General features: G+C 39.4%; 1 protein-coding gene across 2 annotated transcripts in view; it reads left to right on the top strand.

Annotated features, from left to right (window-relative positions):
* The window catches only part of PLPPR1 (phospholipid phosphatase related 1), a 113,736-nt gene that overhangs the window by 39,169 nt on the left and 54,404 nt on the right, over positions 1-20,163 (top strand). For both annotated transcript variants that reach the window (XM_065745221.1, XM_065745222.1), the window contains exon 2: positions 10,494-10,602. In XM_065745221.1, the coding sequence (XP_065601293.1) occupies positions 10,540-10,602 (63 nt within the window). In that variant the 5' untranslated portion in view covers positions 10,494-10,539. The remainder of the gene's footprint in view (positions 1-10,493; positions 10,603-20,163) is intronic.

Raw genomic sequence — 20,163 nt, 5'->3', positions numbered from 1 at the left:
GATCCAAGAACTGGCATGTGGAAATACAAATTTGTAGTGATAGTGAGACATAAACTTAGCTTTGATGAACTCTGTTCTTTATGGAAACTCGATCCCCACCACTGAACCATTAGATCAGTATTGCTTTCTAAAACTCAGTCTTGGCTGTTTTCATGGCAGCTGTACTCACTGCAGAAGTCATTAATGCATCTGATTGCAGGAGGAGAGGAGCCATCTCCCTATGGATATACCTGTCACAGGCAGTGGAGGGCAAAGAGCTGATCCACATTTGTCTGCTCTTAATGATGAGACCAACTGGGTAAGAAACTTGCCTCAAGCTCTCCTGTGTCTGAGCTGCAGGGCTTGGATGTTTTCTTGCCACACTTGTGTGGTGAAGTGGATGTGGGTTTAAGCAGCCTAGGCTTCTAGAAATAATATTTTCAACTTGTTAAGGAATAGTAACAGGCCTGCCATACAGATCTGTTGTACCTTCTCTGACTGAGCAGCTGGTATGAGAAGGTTTAAAGGGACTGTTGGGACATATAATCTGTAACCTCATTGGGTTCTAGAACGTGTTCCTGAAAGAGTTGTGATGGAAACAGGAATAGAAGCCTGTGATTTGAGTTATTCCACTCCGCCCTCTGCCAGAATCATCATGAGACCAACAGCACTCACAGTTAATGAGGTACTGGTAATCTTTAAAGTGAATTTTGGAGCACCCTTTAAAGGATGTTAAAGGGAGATGTGCAATTAGAGACATACTAAGTTATTAGGAAACTGCCACTCTGACTCCAGAATTGTAAGCAGGCTTGTTCACAAAAGTAGGTCTTTAAATCAAAAACAAGTGCTTTCAATGACTATTTAAATAACAGGAACTGTTTGCCTTAACATTTCTGAATGAGAAAATCCTGTGCAAGCCTTGACCTGCCAGTTCTCAGTGGGTAGCTGAAAAAGCTGGGTTAGATGTATCCCCTGCAGCAACAGGTCATCACTCTGAGAAGCCATGTTGATTTGTGTTAGCTTTGAAAGGAATATCGAAAGCTGAAAAGTGTTACTGTAGTGAAAATTACAACAATTAAAAGTGTATTTGGGTAAGAAAAGATTGTCAAGCTTTGTCTGTGATGTTGTAAATCAGTGGTTTCCAAAGCAGGGTGCAGGGACCCCAAGGGCTGCACGGGACAATCCACTGGGATTAGTGGTAGAAAATACTTTCTTCCACTAATAAATAGAACTTTATAATAATAATGACAACAACAACAATAATAATACAGTTCATTTCATCCTTACCTCATCCTTTTTTGGATTTGCTTTTCTGTATAATCAGTAGTAGCACATCCAAATAAATTGTAAATAAGTATAGTGGAAGTGGCCGCTATCAGGCACAGACAGTAATATCTGCAATTAGGATAGCTATTCTGAGGAAGCAAATTGTGAAACAGAATGAGCAATGAAGATGTGACAACAAGCAGAGAGAGATGCTCAGACAAGAATAAGAAGCCAGGGCACTGTGAAATCTGAGGTGCAGCGGTCCTGCTGCAGGGGCCAGGGGCACTGACCACAAGAGACAGCCTGAAAGTGGGGCCACTTGGTCCTGAACTGTTCCCTGGACAAGAGCTTGTAGTAGTGTGCCTTCTGCTGAGGGGATGGAGGGCAAAGCTCAATGTGAATGCAGGCATCTCCATCCAAATATGAGCCCTGCATGTAGAGAAGTGAGAAATACAAACCTGTGGCTCTGCAGCTTTTGTAGCACCTTCCAGAAGGTTTTGGAAGAACAGGTCTACAAAGAATAGCTTTTCAGAAGTGAATCAACTCAACTGAAATAAGAGAATCAAGCATAGCAAGTGAAAATAATACAAGTATACCATTTACGTTCTTTGCAATCTTTGCTGTTTTTGTCTCCTCAGAAGAGAATGCAGTCCATTCCAACACTACGGATTTTAACTCGACACTTCTTAAGTTTGTTGTTGCATTCCTGTTTAGTTTATTTTATCACATATGCATATATTTGAAGATAGAAGTGCAGTACTTTTCATATAAATCACGTTGTCATGGCTGAAGTGATAGCAAGCAGAAAAGCTGAACAAATGAAAATAGAAACACTAATGTATTTTAAATACATATTGATCTCAAAACCAGAGCTTCTATTTGTGAGAATAGATGTAATTCCTAGTAATAGTAGTACTCACAATTAATAGTTTATTCAGATATGAGTGTGATGTTTTACCACGTAACTTATGGAAAAAAGAGATGTGCAAATCTGTGTGTGTACATCCATAGAGAGACAATTGTGCACGGATAAAGTGTGTTGATTAGAGCACTACAGGCAGCAATGGGGAATCGACTGAGTCTAGCAGTGATTCCTGTGATAACCTGAGTTTGTAATGGATTACATAATGATATAGCTTTTCAAGGCTGTGACTGGAGTGTGTGCACCCCTTTCTAATATTGTACTGAGGATAGATTAAAAGAGCAGTGCATAAATGTATGGCCCTCAAACGGACAAAAAAATAACAGATGGTAATCGTTTCCTCTGCAATGCAAAACACTCTGTATGTGGTGTTCCAGTGTGCTGGAATTCTTTGTTTTTGAAGAACTGATCAAGTAGTTTCAGTAAATGAGAACTTTAGTGTTTTAGAGGTGTGAGCTGTGCATCAGCAATGAAGAGCTGCTGGAGAAGACTCTGTTCTTGATGGTCTCTTCAAAGGGATGCCAGCAGAGAGCACAAAGCAGAGAAGACAAAGCAACATAAAGTATGTTTGTGTACAGTTGTCAACTAGCATGTTTAGATGGCAAATCATAATTTGACCAAATGCAATTGCAGATCTGTTCCATTGATTTCCAGTCATTCTCTACAATATAATTTGTACATTCCTGTTGTATTTGAGCGTGTACCTATTTATGTGCATTTTTCTACCCACAGCACATCACAAGCATGTCATAAAAGGTTTATATCTAATGAAAACTCTGTTAAGGAATGTCATTCTAATCGAACCTCGCTGTAAGAAGTGACATTACAGGCTCAGCTACAGGAATTTCAGAATTTGGCTTTGTACTCTGTAGTTGCCACCTTAATGATAGCAGCTTTGTTCATCGTGCAGACTGCATTGTCCAAAAAAAATCAAATGCTTAGCTGGTCAAACAATGGCCATGTGGGTTCCTGTGAGACCTGTGCAGGTTTTGTGAGACAAAATAACACTGGGAGGAGCAAGGGCCTCCAAAAGGACCTTTGCTTGGTCGCATTCAAGAGCTTAAAGCTATAGGAGGATTTTCAGTAGTCTGGTGGGATTTGTGGGTGAAGGTTCATGTTGCACGCTATCAAGAATTGAAGTCAGAGGCTGGACAAAGTCTGTATTGCATTTTCCAATAACAACACAAGTTCTGCTCAAAGACTAGACTTATTCAGATCTGCTATTGCCATGGCTTCTCTTGGCCTGCCTGGAGCTTTGTTCTGTCCTTTTTGTTCGAACAATAGTTGTCTAACAGAGCATTAGCTGTTACTGAATCAGTTTTGTCTTAGCTTATTCCTGTGTGATCACAATGTAGTGCTTATTTTTATGGTAATTTTTCTGTGTTTCTCTGTCTAAGAGGTAGGACTAACAAGTCCTCATTCCTTATAGACTGAACTGTCTGGGGTCCCAGGGGAAAAGAAATTTTAAATGAAAGGGCACAAAGTAGTAATAGAGATGTCAGATCTACAAGCAGCCAAATTAGCATTGGCCAGTTAATGGTCTCTGAAGGACTGCAAAGTCAGCAAAGAAAGAATATTTAGAGAATACTATAGTTAATCTGAACATAATGTGGAATTACAGACAAGTGTAGAACAAGCAGCGTATAAGGTATGTTAAAAATGTATTAAAATAAATCCCAAAGATCCTAGACCACAGAGGAATAAGCTCCTGCCACCAATATTAATGGCTTCCTTCTGCATTAAAACCTTGTACACTGATAGCTTGCCACGGCCTCCCTGGGCAGCCCATTCCAGTGCTGTGTTCCTCTTACTGTGAAGAAGTTTTTTCTCCTATTTATGTGGAGCCTCCTATGTTCCAGCTGGCAACCATTACCCCATTAGACTACAGACTTACAAAGTCTGTTAAGATGTCATACAGTCTAACAGCGAACTTCTAGCTTTCCATCCTGGTTGTGTTTCTGAGACCTACATAATCCCTGTGAGTCTCATTCTCATTCTGATCCTCTTCATTCCTTTGCCTGTGTATAATTTACACACTTCTGAAGAGCTTGGAGTGAAATATTTATCTGTATTCTAATTGAATTTAACTTGCAGTTATTTTTAATAGAATCTTTAAGGTTGAAAAGGCCATTAAGATCTTCTAGTCTAGCCATCAAACCTTCCCCACTGTATCACTAATTTTAACCTTTATCCCCTTTAAATTACACCCTAAGAAATCCCAAAGTAGTGGGATTTATTTAGTTTGTGATCTCTGCAGAGCCCCTCACCCATGTCTGTATTCCTCAAATTGTCAGGTTCCTGACAGAGCTATATCCTATACCTAGGATACATAGTGGTACACATACAGTACACATGAGTGGACTAGTTGTACAGTTGGAAACAAGGGGTATTCCTGCACCTCAGAGGAACCAAGCAAAAAAAAATCCTATTTTACTGTCTAGAGCATCTCATTCAACTGTAAAATAAGGTATTTTATAAAAAAAATATTGAATAATATGATCACAAACAAAATGTATATTTTTAATGACTCACAATTATTTAGTACAAACCTCTAAAGCACAGAGAAAGGAAAACAGTACTGAAATTTATGTTAATACTTTCAGCTAGAAACAAGAGATTTCATAAACATCCAAATGAACTGAGGAAGAAGTGCATTTTTTATTTGTTTGTTTCTTTGTTTTTTCAGGTTTCAAAAAATACATTTCTGGTCCTCCCTTTGTGGAAGTTGTTGGGGAGCAATGTAAGTCTTGGTGGCCTGGTTTGTTCAGCATGGCATGAAATCCTGCTAATGGGAAGATTTGTTGTGTCATTTGTTAAAATGAACCAATAAAAATACAATGAAGACCTGAAACAGGGCCTTGCTTGGTCTTGGTCTCAGCCTGAAGCATGCATTTTTGAAATACGTTTTTAATATTGATAGTTGCAAAACTGTTTCTGTGCATAGCTGTGAAACCTCACAAATCAAGTTTGTGTTCTTGCTGGCACATAAGCAACCAATGCCTTTTAGAATAGCACAGAAAGTATTAAATCAAAAATCATGTCTGTCAGACAAAGTCTGTCATGATTGGAAAAAGGGAAACTTGACTCTCATTTTTAAGAAAGGGAAAAAGGAAGATCCAGGGATCTATGGGCCAGGGAGACTCACTTCTGTGCCTGGGAAAGTTGTAGAACAACTCCTCCTGGAAGACGTGTCAAGGTACATGAGGGAAGAGCAGGTGTTCCAAGGAAGCTAGCACTGCTCCACCAACAGCAGATTGTGCCGGACCAGCCTGGTGACCTTCTATGGTGGAGCAACAGTTTCAGTAGACAAAGGAAGTACAGCTGATCTATCTGGACTTGGCAAGGCTTTTCACGTGGTCTCACATCACATCTTCATCTCTAAATTGTGTTGGATGTAGTACAATGTCACGTGGACTTCTCACACAGTAGGCATTTGGGGATAATTCATGCTATCTGATTATTTTAAAAAACACTAAAAATGTCTGTACTTTACCCAGGAAAAAACTAAATAGCCATGACTCTTTTTTTTTTAGGAAAATTGTACTTAAATTCCTCAAGCCTTTTTGTATGGAGTCATTAGGTTCATGCGGAAAGACATTTTAACCCTCTATTATCACCTTGCAATCTGTTGGAAATTACATGTATTTTCACGCTGAGCTTGTACTGCAATGATGTTGTGCCTTGGACAAGGCTAGACTGAAGCTGTGAAGGAGGGACATGAGGCTGCCTCATCTTGGGGTGTGTTTGATCACTACTTGTGCAGACTTAACAGTGTGTGTTCTGTGATGTTCTGAACAGCAAAACTCTCTTTGGTCTCAGCAGCAAGCCATGGGAATCCCTGGCAGCAGAACTGCAAAGGTTCGTGCAGGAATTACCAAGTACATTTGAAGTGTAGAGATTCCACCATCAAGTGGATGGAGCTCTTGAAAGGAGACTGAGATTAATCTAGCTTCTTTCAGCCCAGGCACTGAATCATTGTGTGATGTCTAGCAAATTGCTTCATCGCTTTCTGGCTCCGTTTCCCCACAGGAAATAGGAGATTCTGCTTAAGAAAGAAATTTGTAACAGGGCGTGTAATAAATAGTGGTTGCAATAACTCAGTTCTCTACCAAGGCTTGGATAATCATCTTGAGCAATGACATCAGTATGAGTTTGTTTTCCTAACTGAATGAAGGTTTGGCATACGTGGCTTCATGTTTCAGATGCACAAACTGATCCTTGTTGGAGTGGTGCAGAAGGCTTAGTCCTTTTTTTTTAACTTGTGAACAGAATTCTTATTTTAACGAGAATGAAGATGTTTTTAATTTGAATCCAATTACCAGTACAGGGTTGCTAATTATTAATGCAAGGTTAAACTAAATTACAAACCAGAAAAAGATTGCATTTTAAGTGTCGTTAATTTTGTTATGTTGTGTTCCCCCTAATTTAATAATTAAATTTTGTTTGAAACAGGGTGTTAGCTGATAAAAAGATCATTGAACTATCTAGATTAAGATGGACATTATTTTTTTTTTTTATGTTGGTTTTTTTTTTACTTGATCACATTTTGGAACCAGATGAAAAGTAAAGCAGTGAATGCCTTCCTAATTTAAAGAAATGTTCACTGATTAAATGAGATACATATTGTAAACTGTGATAAACCGTACCTGCTCTGGGGATTCAGCTTTTCTGGATTTTGGATTCTGGTATTTTCCACAGGTGCCCAGATAATCATTATACACTGTAACACTAAGGGTGACCACTGCCTTCTGAGGAATGGGCTAGCAATTCATCGTTTGAGCACTGATACCGTGGAACAATGATGAGCTGCACTGTGTCTGCTGCAGGAGATATATATACTTGAAAGACTCACAAAATGCTATAGTTTATCCTAGAAATGTCCTTCTAGCTGTGTGCCACATGCTTAAATTAAGAGCTTTACAACATACCTGAATGGGGCTTTTAGTAACCTGTAACAAGAGGCCTTTCTTTTCCTTTCCTCTGCTCTCTGACATTCATTCTTTTTTCTTCCTCTGGATGGATCCCAGAGGCTATAAAATCTCTTCAGCGTGAGTTGTTCTTTCTTTGCTGTCCTTTTTAGTTAATTTTCAAATCACTGATGTATATTCCATGTCTCTGCTTGTTCTCCCAGGAGATGTCAGACCATAACCTCTTACAATGCAGTTCAGGAGCTTTCTGAAAATGTATGTAGGCTAAATTGAAAAAAATGAGAACTAACTCATGCTAATTAATTCACAAATGCAGTATTATATGCATTGTTCAAGGAATGGAAGCACCTCGTAATACCAGAGCTCTAAATTGTTAATATTCACTTTACTAGGGTCCATAATTAACTGGAATAAGTTTGACCAGTTTTCCTCTCATTGCAGTGCTCACATATTAGAGACTAAAAGGTTATAGCTAGTGGGAACTAAAAAGCCATCTTCAGCTTTGGTAGCACAAGCTCCTTAAAAGTTGAGTCAAACTGATAAAAATCAGAGTGAAAACGATCAGGCAATGCCATATGCTGATATTGTAGCTGTTATTTCTCGCTGCTTTGGTCAGACACTTTGTGCTTTGAAAATGTGTTCACTGCAAAGAGGAATGGTTTTTAAGATGGGAGAATCACTAAACACTTGTTTTACATCTTACTGTGATTCTCCCCTTTTGGAGGCAAAAATACATTATCTGTGACTGCTGTGCAGACCGAAGACGTTAGGGATTGCTGTAATCTGTGTTTTGCAGTGTCTGTGTCCCTAGAGGACTCATTGCCAGCTGGAGGGAGACAAAGGGTTGTGCACTCCCACTAAGATCACACTGCTCTTCCCCTCCATCCTTCTGGAGCCTGAGCTGATGGAAAGACCTGCTATGACAAGCAAAGGCTAACTGAGAGTTTTCCCACAGTGTGGGAATCAACTGGCCTGATCAGGCAACTGTGTGGTTTTAGACTACTTACATCTGACACAGACGTGTCATCACATAGGAGAGAAGCTGACATGTAAAATACTTTCCCATAAGAAGTGCTTTTTTTTTTTAGACCAGTGTTTCACGATGAGCATGAGAGAACAGACGCAGTGATAAATATTTATGACATAAGGAGTCCCCTAGCATTTAATTAGTCACTTTTGTACGACTGATAAGAAACCTCAGCATCTTTGCTGGCCTGTGCAGTTGCTTCATGCATTTGTTGAGAGCATTTCTTAAATTCCTGGGTTGCTTGTAGCCCTCTGCTTTTGTAAGGAACATGGCATTGGAATTGAAGGTATAGGTGTAAGCTACAGGATAGTGTTATGAAAAATACTGATCAATCTGGGAGGGCATTTATGAAGGTGCTAAGGTATTAACATCTTTACACAAAGCCAGTTGAAAATTAGGATTTGCAGAAAAGGTGATGACAGTGTGTCCTCGGGGTTCAAAAAGGGTTTAGTAATAGTAAGCAGCTCTGACTCACTGTTCTACCAGGCACCGTGTGTTCGATGATTTAAAGAGAGAGGGAGCTGCAAAAAAAGCCAATGGTATTAAATTTATTGCTAAAAATTAATGATTGGAGAATTTTCTATAACCCAAGTGGAGTTGGAATAGCAAAATCCAAAAAATAAAAATAAAAATAAAAACACAAAACTAATGGCACAACTCTGTGACAGAAAACACATTTTATCTCCTAAGTAAAGCTGAAGTATGCTTAAAAAAAATCATTTTGTATTTCTGAAACATGTCAGAGGTGACATTTCCTGGGCACTGTGTGAGACCCAGAGCTGCATTTTTCAATGGCTAAGAGCTCAGAAACTCTTAACACACAGTGTGTCTTCACTGCACCCACTACAGCTGATCCTAGAACCACATTACCAAAATCTTCATGTGCATTATATATCTTACAGCTCTGGGTCAAATAAATTAAGGAGAGCTGAGACCTGAAGTGGCAATACTAGTTGGCTGGCGATAGCTGTGCTGGCTCCTCAGTCCATAACCTCTGCTGAACTCCGTGTTCTGCTAATAGTGTTTTCTTCCAGTGCACCTGCTTAGAGCTGGTGGGAAAGCACTTACTCCCCTTGTGAGCCTCACAAGCTCCATATGCCAGGGCCTGAATCCTCACCTTCATACCAGTGATGTCAAGGTGCTGGACCAAGTTGCTTGTACAAAGCTTCTGGAAAATACATCAGCTTTCACCTCCTTCTTACCCATGGCCCTGGCCCACGAGATTCATTATCAGTGCATGATTTTGATGTGTTGGAAATGAGGTTGTGCCCACGTAAATACATAGGTGAGGCTTATGGGGGAGTACCTCAAGGTGTTCTACAGCTTCTTTAAGAGGAGAGAGTTGAGGCATGCTCTTCACCAACAAGATGGTTGTTAGTCTCTGCCCACAGCCTACTGGTACTCATGAATGTAATACAACTCTGTGAAATCTGTGCTCACTCGTGATGCACTCATGTTTAGATTTATTGCAGAGGATTTGCACCCTCATGCGTGTCTCATGCTCCCTGCAAGCATGCAGCTGGCAGGTCTTGATCTACACACTACTTTTTCAGTTGTGTTTTTCTGCTAGCTTAGGTCACTACCAGTCCCACTCTCTTAAATTGTTTGATTGCATTTCTTGGTGTATTCCTGCACAAAATCACAGTCTCTCAGTAAAATTTCCCAGTGTTTCTCTTCTTTTCTCTTCTTTTCTAATCTGTTGCTGCAAAGAGATTAAATGTCTTGGCACAGAGTGTCACATGGGTATGTTAATTAAAATAGCCAGCTGCGTGAAGTGATGCTACATAGGGAAGGTGTTCTGAGGTAATATCCTAATTTATAGCAGGACAGAAAGGGTCTGCAGCACCGACCCATGCATTCCTGTTACATATGCTTGGGTTGTTTGGTTTCTGTATGGATAAGCCATGATGTCTTCTAGAGTTGGTCATGTGTTATGGAAATAAACATTTGATTATTTTTACATTGCATATTGTAACATTAGTGTGTTTTTTAAAGTATAAGTCCACTAGTCAATTACCACTTGCGCTTGATTCAAAAGACATTGTAGGCAGGGTAGTAGGATGAAAATGTAGTTTTACAATATGTTCTGAGAAAGATGGACTTGCTTGGGAGTGGATTGTCATTAAGGACAAAAGTTGTATCCCTTATTGCTCTTTGCTCTACAAATGTAATTTTTTACCTATCTCTTCAGTATTTTTGTGCCAAAAAAGGAATGCCTTATCAGGTTATTTTGAACAAACACAAGTTAGACCTTCGTGCTCTTTTTTGTCTGCCTCCCTCATTCAGAATATGTTATGAACCTTGGTATGTTAAATGTGGAGTTAGCAAAACAGTGGAATATACTGAAATATATTTTTCCTTTCTTCTTCAGGATTATAAAGTTTTGAACGGTGCCTCCTCAAGAAGTGTGATGAGAAATGGCTTTAGGAAACAACACCCAGAGAAGTTACTCCATCATCCCCTGCTTCATCTTTGTTGAGGTGAGTGTGGCACTCAGTTGACAAAGAATTAATTTTCTGGCCAGTCCTAGAGTGTTTGGTAGAGAACAATAAATAGCTGCAGGTGTAAGTCAGCAAGTGACTACTTGAATTTTCTCAGTTTTCTTCAGACCTGTATCTATCTTGAGGCAGCATAAGAACTAGGCATTTTTTAGAGAAACGTCAGATCTGCTAGTCTAATAGAGCAACATTTAGCTCTCTTTTCAGCTCAGGTGCAACATAAAATGTAGGTGAGGAACAGCCATCCTTCAAGTTTGAAGAAGGAGCTGGCTAGCACAAAGGTCTGTCAACCGATAAGAAGCACAGTTACAGGTATGGATGTTTTTTCACATGTTTCTTAGGTGCAACTTTTTTAAATTGGCACATTACTCGATATAATTGAATCTTTTTGTGGTGTTTCTTCTACTTATCTCAACCCTGCCAGACAGACCAAAATCAGTATTGAAACCAATAAATGTTCAGCTGGTGCTTAAGAGGCTCCTAGGGTTTCCACAGTGAGCATGTAGTTCTAAGTTTGTAGGGAGGGTAAAAAGTTATCTTAATTTTGATATAATTGCCTGTGACTGCCTATCCATAGCTCCACCTCTCTAATGCAGCTTGAATGCAACTCTTTGGCCCAAGTTGTGAGATGTCTTATGCTTATTGATAAGAGAAGCAAAAAACAGTCCAAAGACTGATTGTAATGCTGGATATACAGGAAGACTTACCTCATTCCCACTGAAATCTTAAAAAGGATCCAGTGTGCTGCAGCAGCAGGTGTAATGGGCTGTAAGTCACTGATATTCAGAACAGCGATCTTCTCAAGGCCTTGGAAAGCACACAGTGACATCCAGGACCTTCCTAACCTTTACACACTTAATGTCTTCTCATAGGATCTCCCCCAGCCAGGAGATAAAGTTTCCTTATGTGCACTCTCTACGTTCTGTGCTGCCAGCTTAGCTCCAGCAGCCATCTGAACATCCATGGGTATTTCATCTGAAGTCTGCAGTCGTTTCGGTTTTGACCTGAAGGGGCAGTGGTCAGTCCACCCTTACAGGAGGTATCTGTCAGGTTGGAAGGTGAAGATGGATGATTAGAGTAACAAAAACACTGCTATAGTTCAGCATGACTTCCCAGACAAGGGAGCCTTGGCAGAATGGGAACTGGACAAGGACTTAGAATTCTAAGTAGAGTTTTCTTGTTTTGTGAAATAAAAAGACATTAACAATCAGGTTGGTTGCACGGGCTTTTCAGTGAAACCTGGACAAACTCACTGCTTATCAAGTGAAAATCTAAGCAATCAGCATGTGATACACTCATTACCTGGATTCAGGATTCAGCTGTGATGGTGGAGGTATCCCTGGCCACTGTGGGGTCACAAGTTTTCCTGGCCAGCATAATTTCTGTAGTAAATCCCACTTAGGGCTTCTAGCTGCTTAATTTTACAGATGGTGCTGCATATATTATTATAGTTTACAGTTACAGAGTGGATTTCACCATCTCCTGTAAACCCAGTACCTGACTATTGCTTATACTGATGGGCTTAGCCATCTTTTGTGGTCCCCGTATCCTCTTAGTGGCTCAGCAGTCGGTTCTTGTTGTCTTGATGGTAAGGGGAATCCCTACATACTGGGGCCAAAGAGTAGAGAGAAGAGGGCAATAATAACATTAACACCCTGCTTACATAACTGGGGATATTTGCCTTATTGCTAGTTATGCTAACCATGGTGCCAGGGGCCAGGAGGAGGGGGTACTAAACAGAAACAAGAGAGAAACAAGTCACTACTTTATCGCATCACCTCGAGAAAGGAAGGGTAAAAGCAAATAACAAACTACAATAAGCTGAGAAGAGCCATAGTAAACACCACCAGGAATAGAATTTATCAAATTTATTGCATGAAGGAAGCTGCGCTGAGGGTTTTTAGTCCTCTAAATGTATGAATGATGAGTCTGGTTGGCAGTGTATGACAGAGCTATAAATTGTTCCTCCTGTAGACAAAACTGACACGAACACAAGAATAAATCATTTGTATACTTTCCTTGTCCTTTTATATGTTTGCCTTCCTGATTAAAATACAATTTTAAATGACAAATCAGGTAGAATCAGAGAATTAGTGTCCAAAAATGATGTTCTCTCTTCTACATTGTGCAAAAACACATTTTCCCTGTTTTTTGTTTGTTTGGTTTTTTTTGTCCAGATCTTTAATGGAGCGTTGTTGGAACTACATTGTCAGGCATTGTAGCATTAAAAAACAGGAAATTTAATTTCCTGCTGGGAATGCAGAGATGATTGATAGTAGCCATTCAATCTGAAGAGCCTTGTAAATCTCAAGGCACTGAAAGCACTTTGCTTTTCATGCTGCCACATTCTGTGTCTAAGACTAAGAGAAGGGTTGATAAGCTGCATGATACCTGGCTGCTATTGCAAAAGGTGCACAGACAGCAAAAAACATTTCCTGCTTTCCAGATGACATTTTTCCATGTGAAAACAATCTGGTAGTTAACATGTTTCGTGATCATGATTGAGAAGGGAGGTGATTCCTATGATGTTCCCCAGGATATACTGCCTTCTTTACTGTGTTCCATAGAATGTAGTGCTTTGATTAAGAATTTTGAGATACTTACTCTTAAGAAAAAGTGGCATTATTTATGCTGGGCTTGGTTGCTATGTCAGTTACTCTGGCAGTAGGTACTTGGCAAGGACCCAATAAGCAGCATCCCTTTAAATAAGTGATGGTGGAAACACGGTGCTGCCAGAAAATTGGGCATTTTAAATACAGTTATGCCTCAATCTGTACAAATGAGACACAATTTTGACATTTATTCCAATTCACTTTTTTTTTTCCCATGTCATTTTCTTCAGCTAACTTGTAGCAGTTAGTTATTATAAAACCTGACCTGAAGATAAATAGCTCATTATAAGAACTTCTATGCTGTGTCTGAGTCTACTAATGCCATTTTTTTTTAAAGTAAAATAAGAACTTTTTAATAACGTAGAGATAGCATGTTATGTCTGATCTGTGAGGATGGGAAAGATCAATGAACATTTTTAGTCCCTAATTAGAAACAATGTCACATTAAGCGTAGATTTAAACACTAAATATGGATTCATTAAAGTAATCTTTAACCACTTATCAGATCTGAGTGCTTCTCCCAAACAGTGCAGGCAGCTTTCCAGATGGTCCTTTATTGTATCATACGAGGTATCATTGCAGTCTGGCATTTATTACCAGAAGTCTGTAATGAGTTTTTGTATTAAACTGTGTTAAGCATGTAAACAGTTGATTAGGAAGTGCAAGAGAGTCCTGTCCCACCTTGGAGCATTGTTTGCAGACAGCAGGAGTGAAGAGAGCCTTCAGGAAGCTCCTGTCCAGCTGAAGGACAAGAAGGACCCTCATCACAGCGGGGATCTAAGGAGGACTCTCATGTCATTGTACCTCCTTAGGGATTGTATTTCCCCAATCCTCACGTTCTTGCTGTCTAAAGATGCAAATAACTTCTTTGAAGAATTTTTAAAAGCCACCCTCCCTCCAAACCCAAGAGGAACACTGTGAAATGTACAGTTTACAGGTCCTAGAAAAGAACTAAAATTATTGCAGAAACTAAAGACAGTTGTTGCAGGGGAGTGGTAAGCACAAGGCACAGCACTAAGATCTAACAAGTACTTAGGTTGGTTTGATTTAGTTTTCAGCTTTTTCCGACATCATTCAAGAAACAAACAAAACAAAACAACAGAAGTGTTTAAGCATCAGAACTAAAATACAAATGCACGTTGATTTTAATGAATAAGATTGTGGTTTTGATCATGGGATTCCCTGACAGTAGAAAAACTTACTTTTTGCCCAGAGATTTCCTCACAGCCCTTGGTGGAGGGTTTTACTTCCTTCCTCCTGCTGGCTGCTGATTTCTTGGAAGAGCTGCCACCAGAGGGTTTCTTGATGGCTGGGGCTGCTGGTTTGGCTTTCTTAGCAGGGGTTTTCAGCAGCTTTTCCCCAGCTGGTTGCAGGGATTTTTTTAGGCTTGAGCTCGAATTATCTTTGCTTCATTGGAGAGGCCCTGCTCCATGATTTTGGAGGAGGTCTCTTCTGCGTTCTCTAATGCTGGCTCTTCCTCCTCAGGCTCTTCCTCTTAGGATTCTTCTTCCTCCTCAGATACCTCTTCCACTTTCTCATCAGATTCTTGAGAGTCCTCATCCTGCTGTTTCTCCCGGCAGAACACATGGAGTAGGATAATAAGGGAAGCAAAGCTAATAGGTTTCCCTTTCCTGGAATCTGCTCCAACCAGTCAATCTTCTCACATCCCTGCAGGGTTCTCTTCAGCATTGTTCATATCTTGCATGTTGCAGCAAGATTTAAGTATTTTGTTCCTCACTCAACAGACATGTATCCCTGCTCTGAGCAGTGTGTGGGCCATTGAGGATCTGCTTCTTGAGGTCTGATGCTGCATACTGCTGAATAAATAGAAGTGCTAAGAGCAGAACACCCTACTCAGGTAGCTTCAGCGATGGACCCAAACTGTGCAGAAAAAGATGAAGAGCACTTGGCTGTCTGTAGGCTCCAAATCTATCCCAGCAAGAACAAATAGTGCACAGGATCATTTGAGGACTTTTTCATGGCCAGAGCTTATCTCTGAAGTGGTCTTCAGGGGGATTGGTGAGCTTCCATGAGGTGTTGATCTAGCAGTGTCCACCATGCTCTCTGGTCTTTCTCTTTTGTTCTTCTCACCTAAGTGCTAGTACTCTGGGACAAAATGGGTAGAGGAGGGTTGCATACAATCTGACTGAATTTGGCGTTATTAAGATGATTACGCCTACTTTTCCAGCATATTTAATGCTTATGGTAAGAAAACAGGAAGTGTGATGTGGTATGCTGATTGTATCTATTGGTAGATGCTGGAAGGTTATGGTTAAATATTTAGGTAAACCACATCCTCACAACTCTAGTGTCAAAAAAGCTTTTGAGCCATTGTGTGAATGGTTGTTCTTAAAGAAACAATAAGCAAGCAGATTGTTTTCTGATAAAACATTCTCATCTCTTGTGAGTCAACAGTAGTTATGATTATGGAGGCTATCTAGACAATAAAAGAAGAAAACTATTCAGGAATTTCTGGTTATATGGCACTTTCTACTTCCATTTTCCTCTTCCTTTGTACACTGGCTTGAGAGCTTGAGTTGTTTTAGGATGAGAGTTATATGAGGATTAATTTTCAAGTACAGTTCCTTCTAAAACATACATCCAAGGTTTTCTCACACAGTAGAACAGAGGAATTTTCTGGCTCTGGGTTAAATAAATTGTCTTAAACTGATCAAGGAGTTACTGAATGACAAGTGACTTTATGATGTATGTCACATTTTGCTTTTTTTGTGGATTACTGTAACCCTGACATTGGCAAAGGTAGGTTAGGGGAGGTTCAAATAATCAAAACCATCAAAACTCAAAACATTGGACATCTTTCAATTTCTAATCTGAAGATTCTATCTTTTCATACTAATTCCATTATTCTCAGGAAAGCTTTTGCAGGGAGAGCATAAAGTATTTCTTCTTGACAACTCACCTGTCAATATGGAGATTGCATAGAACTGCAGATTTTGTAAGAAAAATCTTTATTTCCTTCTCAGAAAGAAAATAAAAATTGCTGCAGAAAACAAAATTCTACTCATATTTATTCTGAACAAACTGTACCTGTGTTACAGTCTCACAGGATTTCTGTTTCCATAGTCAGTGAGATAATTTTTTTCTTCACTTTTTCTGTTTTGAGTTTGGTGGGGGTTTTTTTGTTTGTTTTGTTTTGTTTGTTTGTTTGTTTGTTTGTTTTTCCAGGACATACTGAATTATCTTCAGATATTAATTTAAAATTAAGTTAAAAAAAAAAGAGAAATGTATTCATCACTTTCCCCAACTTATTTTCCCTCCAGTATCTTATGTAGTCAAGCCAATCACTGAACATTAGCAGCAGGATTTCTTCAATATTGAAGTCATTTGTGAATGTGAGAAAGGTGCCTCTTGAACAGCAGGCATTTGGAAGCCATGGGAAAATCACTAGAAGAATCATTAGAACAGTCATGACATTCATGCCGTATTTTTTAATTCTAATTTTTTGTTTAGATGTTCTGAAATCTCAAAAGATTCTCCATTTAAGGGTTCCAGCTGATGATCTGTAATTCTGAGCAGAGTGTTCAGGGAATGTGAAAGATTCTGCCTTAATTTACCAGTGCAGCGTGAAGGGTCTTTCTCTGTGTGCTGTGGTCCTCAAAGCAACATTTGTAAGAGACATAGAATATATCAGGGGTGACTTTCTATTTGCGTTTTGTTAAAAGAACTAGTTCCTGACTATTACAGTGGTTAGCATCTCTTAAAGGATGAGTGAACACAGAGTTACAGTTTTGGATGCTCAATATATGGGTTTTAATTTTGGCAAGGCAATGTCTAGTTCTCCTAGAAAACACCCAAAAAGTACATGCAAATTTTAGTATAAACATCAACTAAAGAGGCACTGTGGGCTGAATTAAATTCCAACAGTTGCAGTGTTCAGTGGCTGTATTCTATAATGGTTTTCAGTATTCACTATGTGAGACTTAATGATTTTGATTCCTGATGAGGCAGACAGGAAAGATTTTCCAGTGGATGCCAAAACTTCAGGACTCAGGCATGTCCAACCTGCAGCCCACAGGCCACACACAGCCCAGCCCAGCTCACAGTGTGGCCACCCCCTGCCCTGTGCCATTGTAGCAGAGAGTCCTTTCTCTGAGCAGCCCCCAGCACCAACAGAAAATCAGTGTGCCATTAACCTTATCCAGGCTGAAACCAGATCATGGGGCATAGTGATGTGCCAGCTCCAGTGATGGCATGTAACTGTATGTATTTTGATGCACTGGCTATACCCACTCCTGTGAACAGTGAAGAATATGCTACCAAGCTTTCCATTGTGATAAAGGAATTTAAGAACTTGGGCTTTTGCTCATTGCTGATGAAAACGAAGAGCTAATGGTGGTGACTGTGTTGAAAAATAGTGTTTTGTAGCTGAAAATTTGCCCTATCAAACAGTGTTATTGTGCTCTTTGCATCAGTTGTAGTTTCCATGGAAGTAAAAACAGAGGCATTACTTTTTTGAAGCAGCCTACATATATGTGACCCAAGACAATTCCTCTTCACCAAGAGCAGCCCAGACAAGCCAAAAGTAACACCCATGGACAACCATGCCATAAGTTTTGTTGTGGTCCTGCACTCACTATTCCAGTGCCTTGTTCCTCCATCTGCGCACTGCCAGCAGTACTAAGGCAGCCATCCTGGGATGCAGTGAGGACAAAACACCCTAAGGGACATGTTGTGTGCTGGTGTTGTATAAACTCCCTGTCATTAGCTGTGCTAGTGAGGTGACTGTGTGACTGATGGTGACAGATGCTGTGAGAAAACAGAGGCACTTCTCTTGGCATGGGATGAAGTTTCTGAATAATCCCTTTGCTTCAGTCAGTTCTGTTTTCATGAGACTCATTGCTTCATTTCGTATTCACTCATCAAATATATCCATTTCTTTCTCTATATATTTATGTCTCTTTATGTTCCCCAATCCTTATTTTGCTTGCTTTCTTTGTCTGTCTACAACATACTTCTTTGTTCCATTCTGTACCACTGGCTTAATCTCATTGAGTGAATGTCAGATGAATATTGGTTTCGCTTTGCTGAATTGCTAGGCAGCTCTAGTGTCATGGAATCAAAGAATGGCTTTGGTTGGAAGGCACCCCGAAAAGTAGTTACAACCCCACCTGTCCACAACAGTGAATTTAATTTTCTGAACAGATATTCCTTCCGGGTCTTCTATAATAATACAAAGAAGTATAAAACCTTTTATAATAGAAAGCTCATAGCTGAGATGAGCACTCTGGAAGAAAGCAGACTGCTATTTGATTATCTTCTTGAGGACACTGAAAAATTAACATTAAGGGCCTACCCAAGAGGGATTAACTGCATTACTACATTTTTTTGTAAAACATAAATGAAAATAGGATTGCACTTTTGCTTGCAGTCATATGAACCCAATTTTATATCCCTGGTCTTTATTCTTAAATTTTCCCACCACAGATAATCCATTTGACAGCTTGAATATTGTCTCAGGTTCTGCACCAATTAATTTGATGCAGTTTTCAAGGAAGAGATTAACAGTACTGAAAATGCTTTGCCTTTATGGATGACTAAAAAATTTATTTGGGAGGAAGAGAAACTGCTGTGAACACACTTCTGTATCTGGTTGGCTGTGTCTTGAAAATCACCAACATTTTTTATGATGGCTTCAGATTGTATTTCATTGGCCTTTGCAAGTTCATAAAGAAAGAATAGTGACTTTTTAATTACTTACTGGTTAGGGAAATTAGATTTGCTTTACTTTTTAAGTAGAGACACACTACAAATTTGTAGGTTAAAAAATGCAGTTTTGGTAGGTTACTGCCACAAAAACTAGTAATTAATATTGTTTCTATATTAACTGTAAAGAAATACATTAGAAAACCAGAGTTCTTTTATTCAAGTTCCATGTGTTACATACTCAGTCCTCTACAAATCATGGTATTTCTAGTAATGACTGGCCAACATTAATTAGGCTTAACATAGGAATCAATATGGACATATTGACATGGGCAGATGTAATATGGTTGTTGTCAATTAAACTTACTGCTGAAACCTTCCCTTTTTTCAGAAGTACACTTAGATTGTAATATTGATTACAGATTATGATAGATGTTACAATAGATGCAAGGTTTCTGTCGTATTTTTTTCACACAGTTCAGAGATCTGAAGGTTTTTAATACTTTCCCTCCCAAGCATTCAACTTGGTTGAGCTCTTCATTTACTATGATGAACGAAAATTTGGCAATCATTGCAGATGCAGCACATTATCATATGATTGACTCTCCATGACACAGTTACACCATCTCTTCTGATCTGCATCCTTGGCCATACATTTTCTTTAATCTGTAGGAATATCCCTACATTTATTTAGAATGATGCAAAAAAGGTGCAGACGAATAGGAATCCAACATCCATATTGATTAATATCAATTATAAATACAGCCTTCCCAGAAACTGTCAGTAGGAAAGATATGAGAAACCTCAGAGCAAAGAGAGTATTTAAATCATATTTTGCATTATCAAACCTGATGCTTTGGCATCAGGAGAGTTTTCATAGGTCTGTTTAATCATCATGCCCAATTTCACCAGGCTGACACAGGAGTTCACTTCTGGCCATCAGGCAACCAGCTAAGCACTCTAGACAACAGAAAGGAGTTTTGTTCTAGCAGTTTTACAGGGGTAAAGTCATAGGTATGTATAAACAGTACAGCTTTTAAAGAATATTGGTATTTTCAGTTCTTTAGAAATTCCAGAGTTTTAGAACTGGTTTTAAGAATCAGCCTGCCAAAGTCTTGTAAGCATAAGACTTACTTTACCACCCTAAGATACTGGCTTATCCTGGACCTTCCCCAGGAACTGGTATCTTCTCCCTTCAAATCACAAAGGAATAATCTGGTTACCGGTACAAAAAGAAGTAAAGCTATTATGGCTGCAACAGTGTGTG

This window comes from Cyrtonyx montezumae, unplaced genomic scaffold, assembly GCF_038088225.1.
Source record: "Cyrtonyx montezumae isolate F1298 unplaced genomic scaffold, pur_monq_1.0 scaffold_34, whole genome shotgun sequence".
NCBI classification, from domain to species: Eukaryota; Metazoa; Chordata; class Aves; order Galliformes; family Odontophoridae; genus Cyrtonyx; species Cyrtonyx montezumae.
Note: the sequence above shows the minus strand (reverse complement) of the source record. Positions and strands in the feature narration are given on the sequence as shown.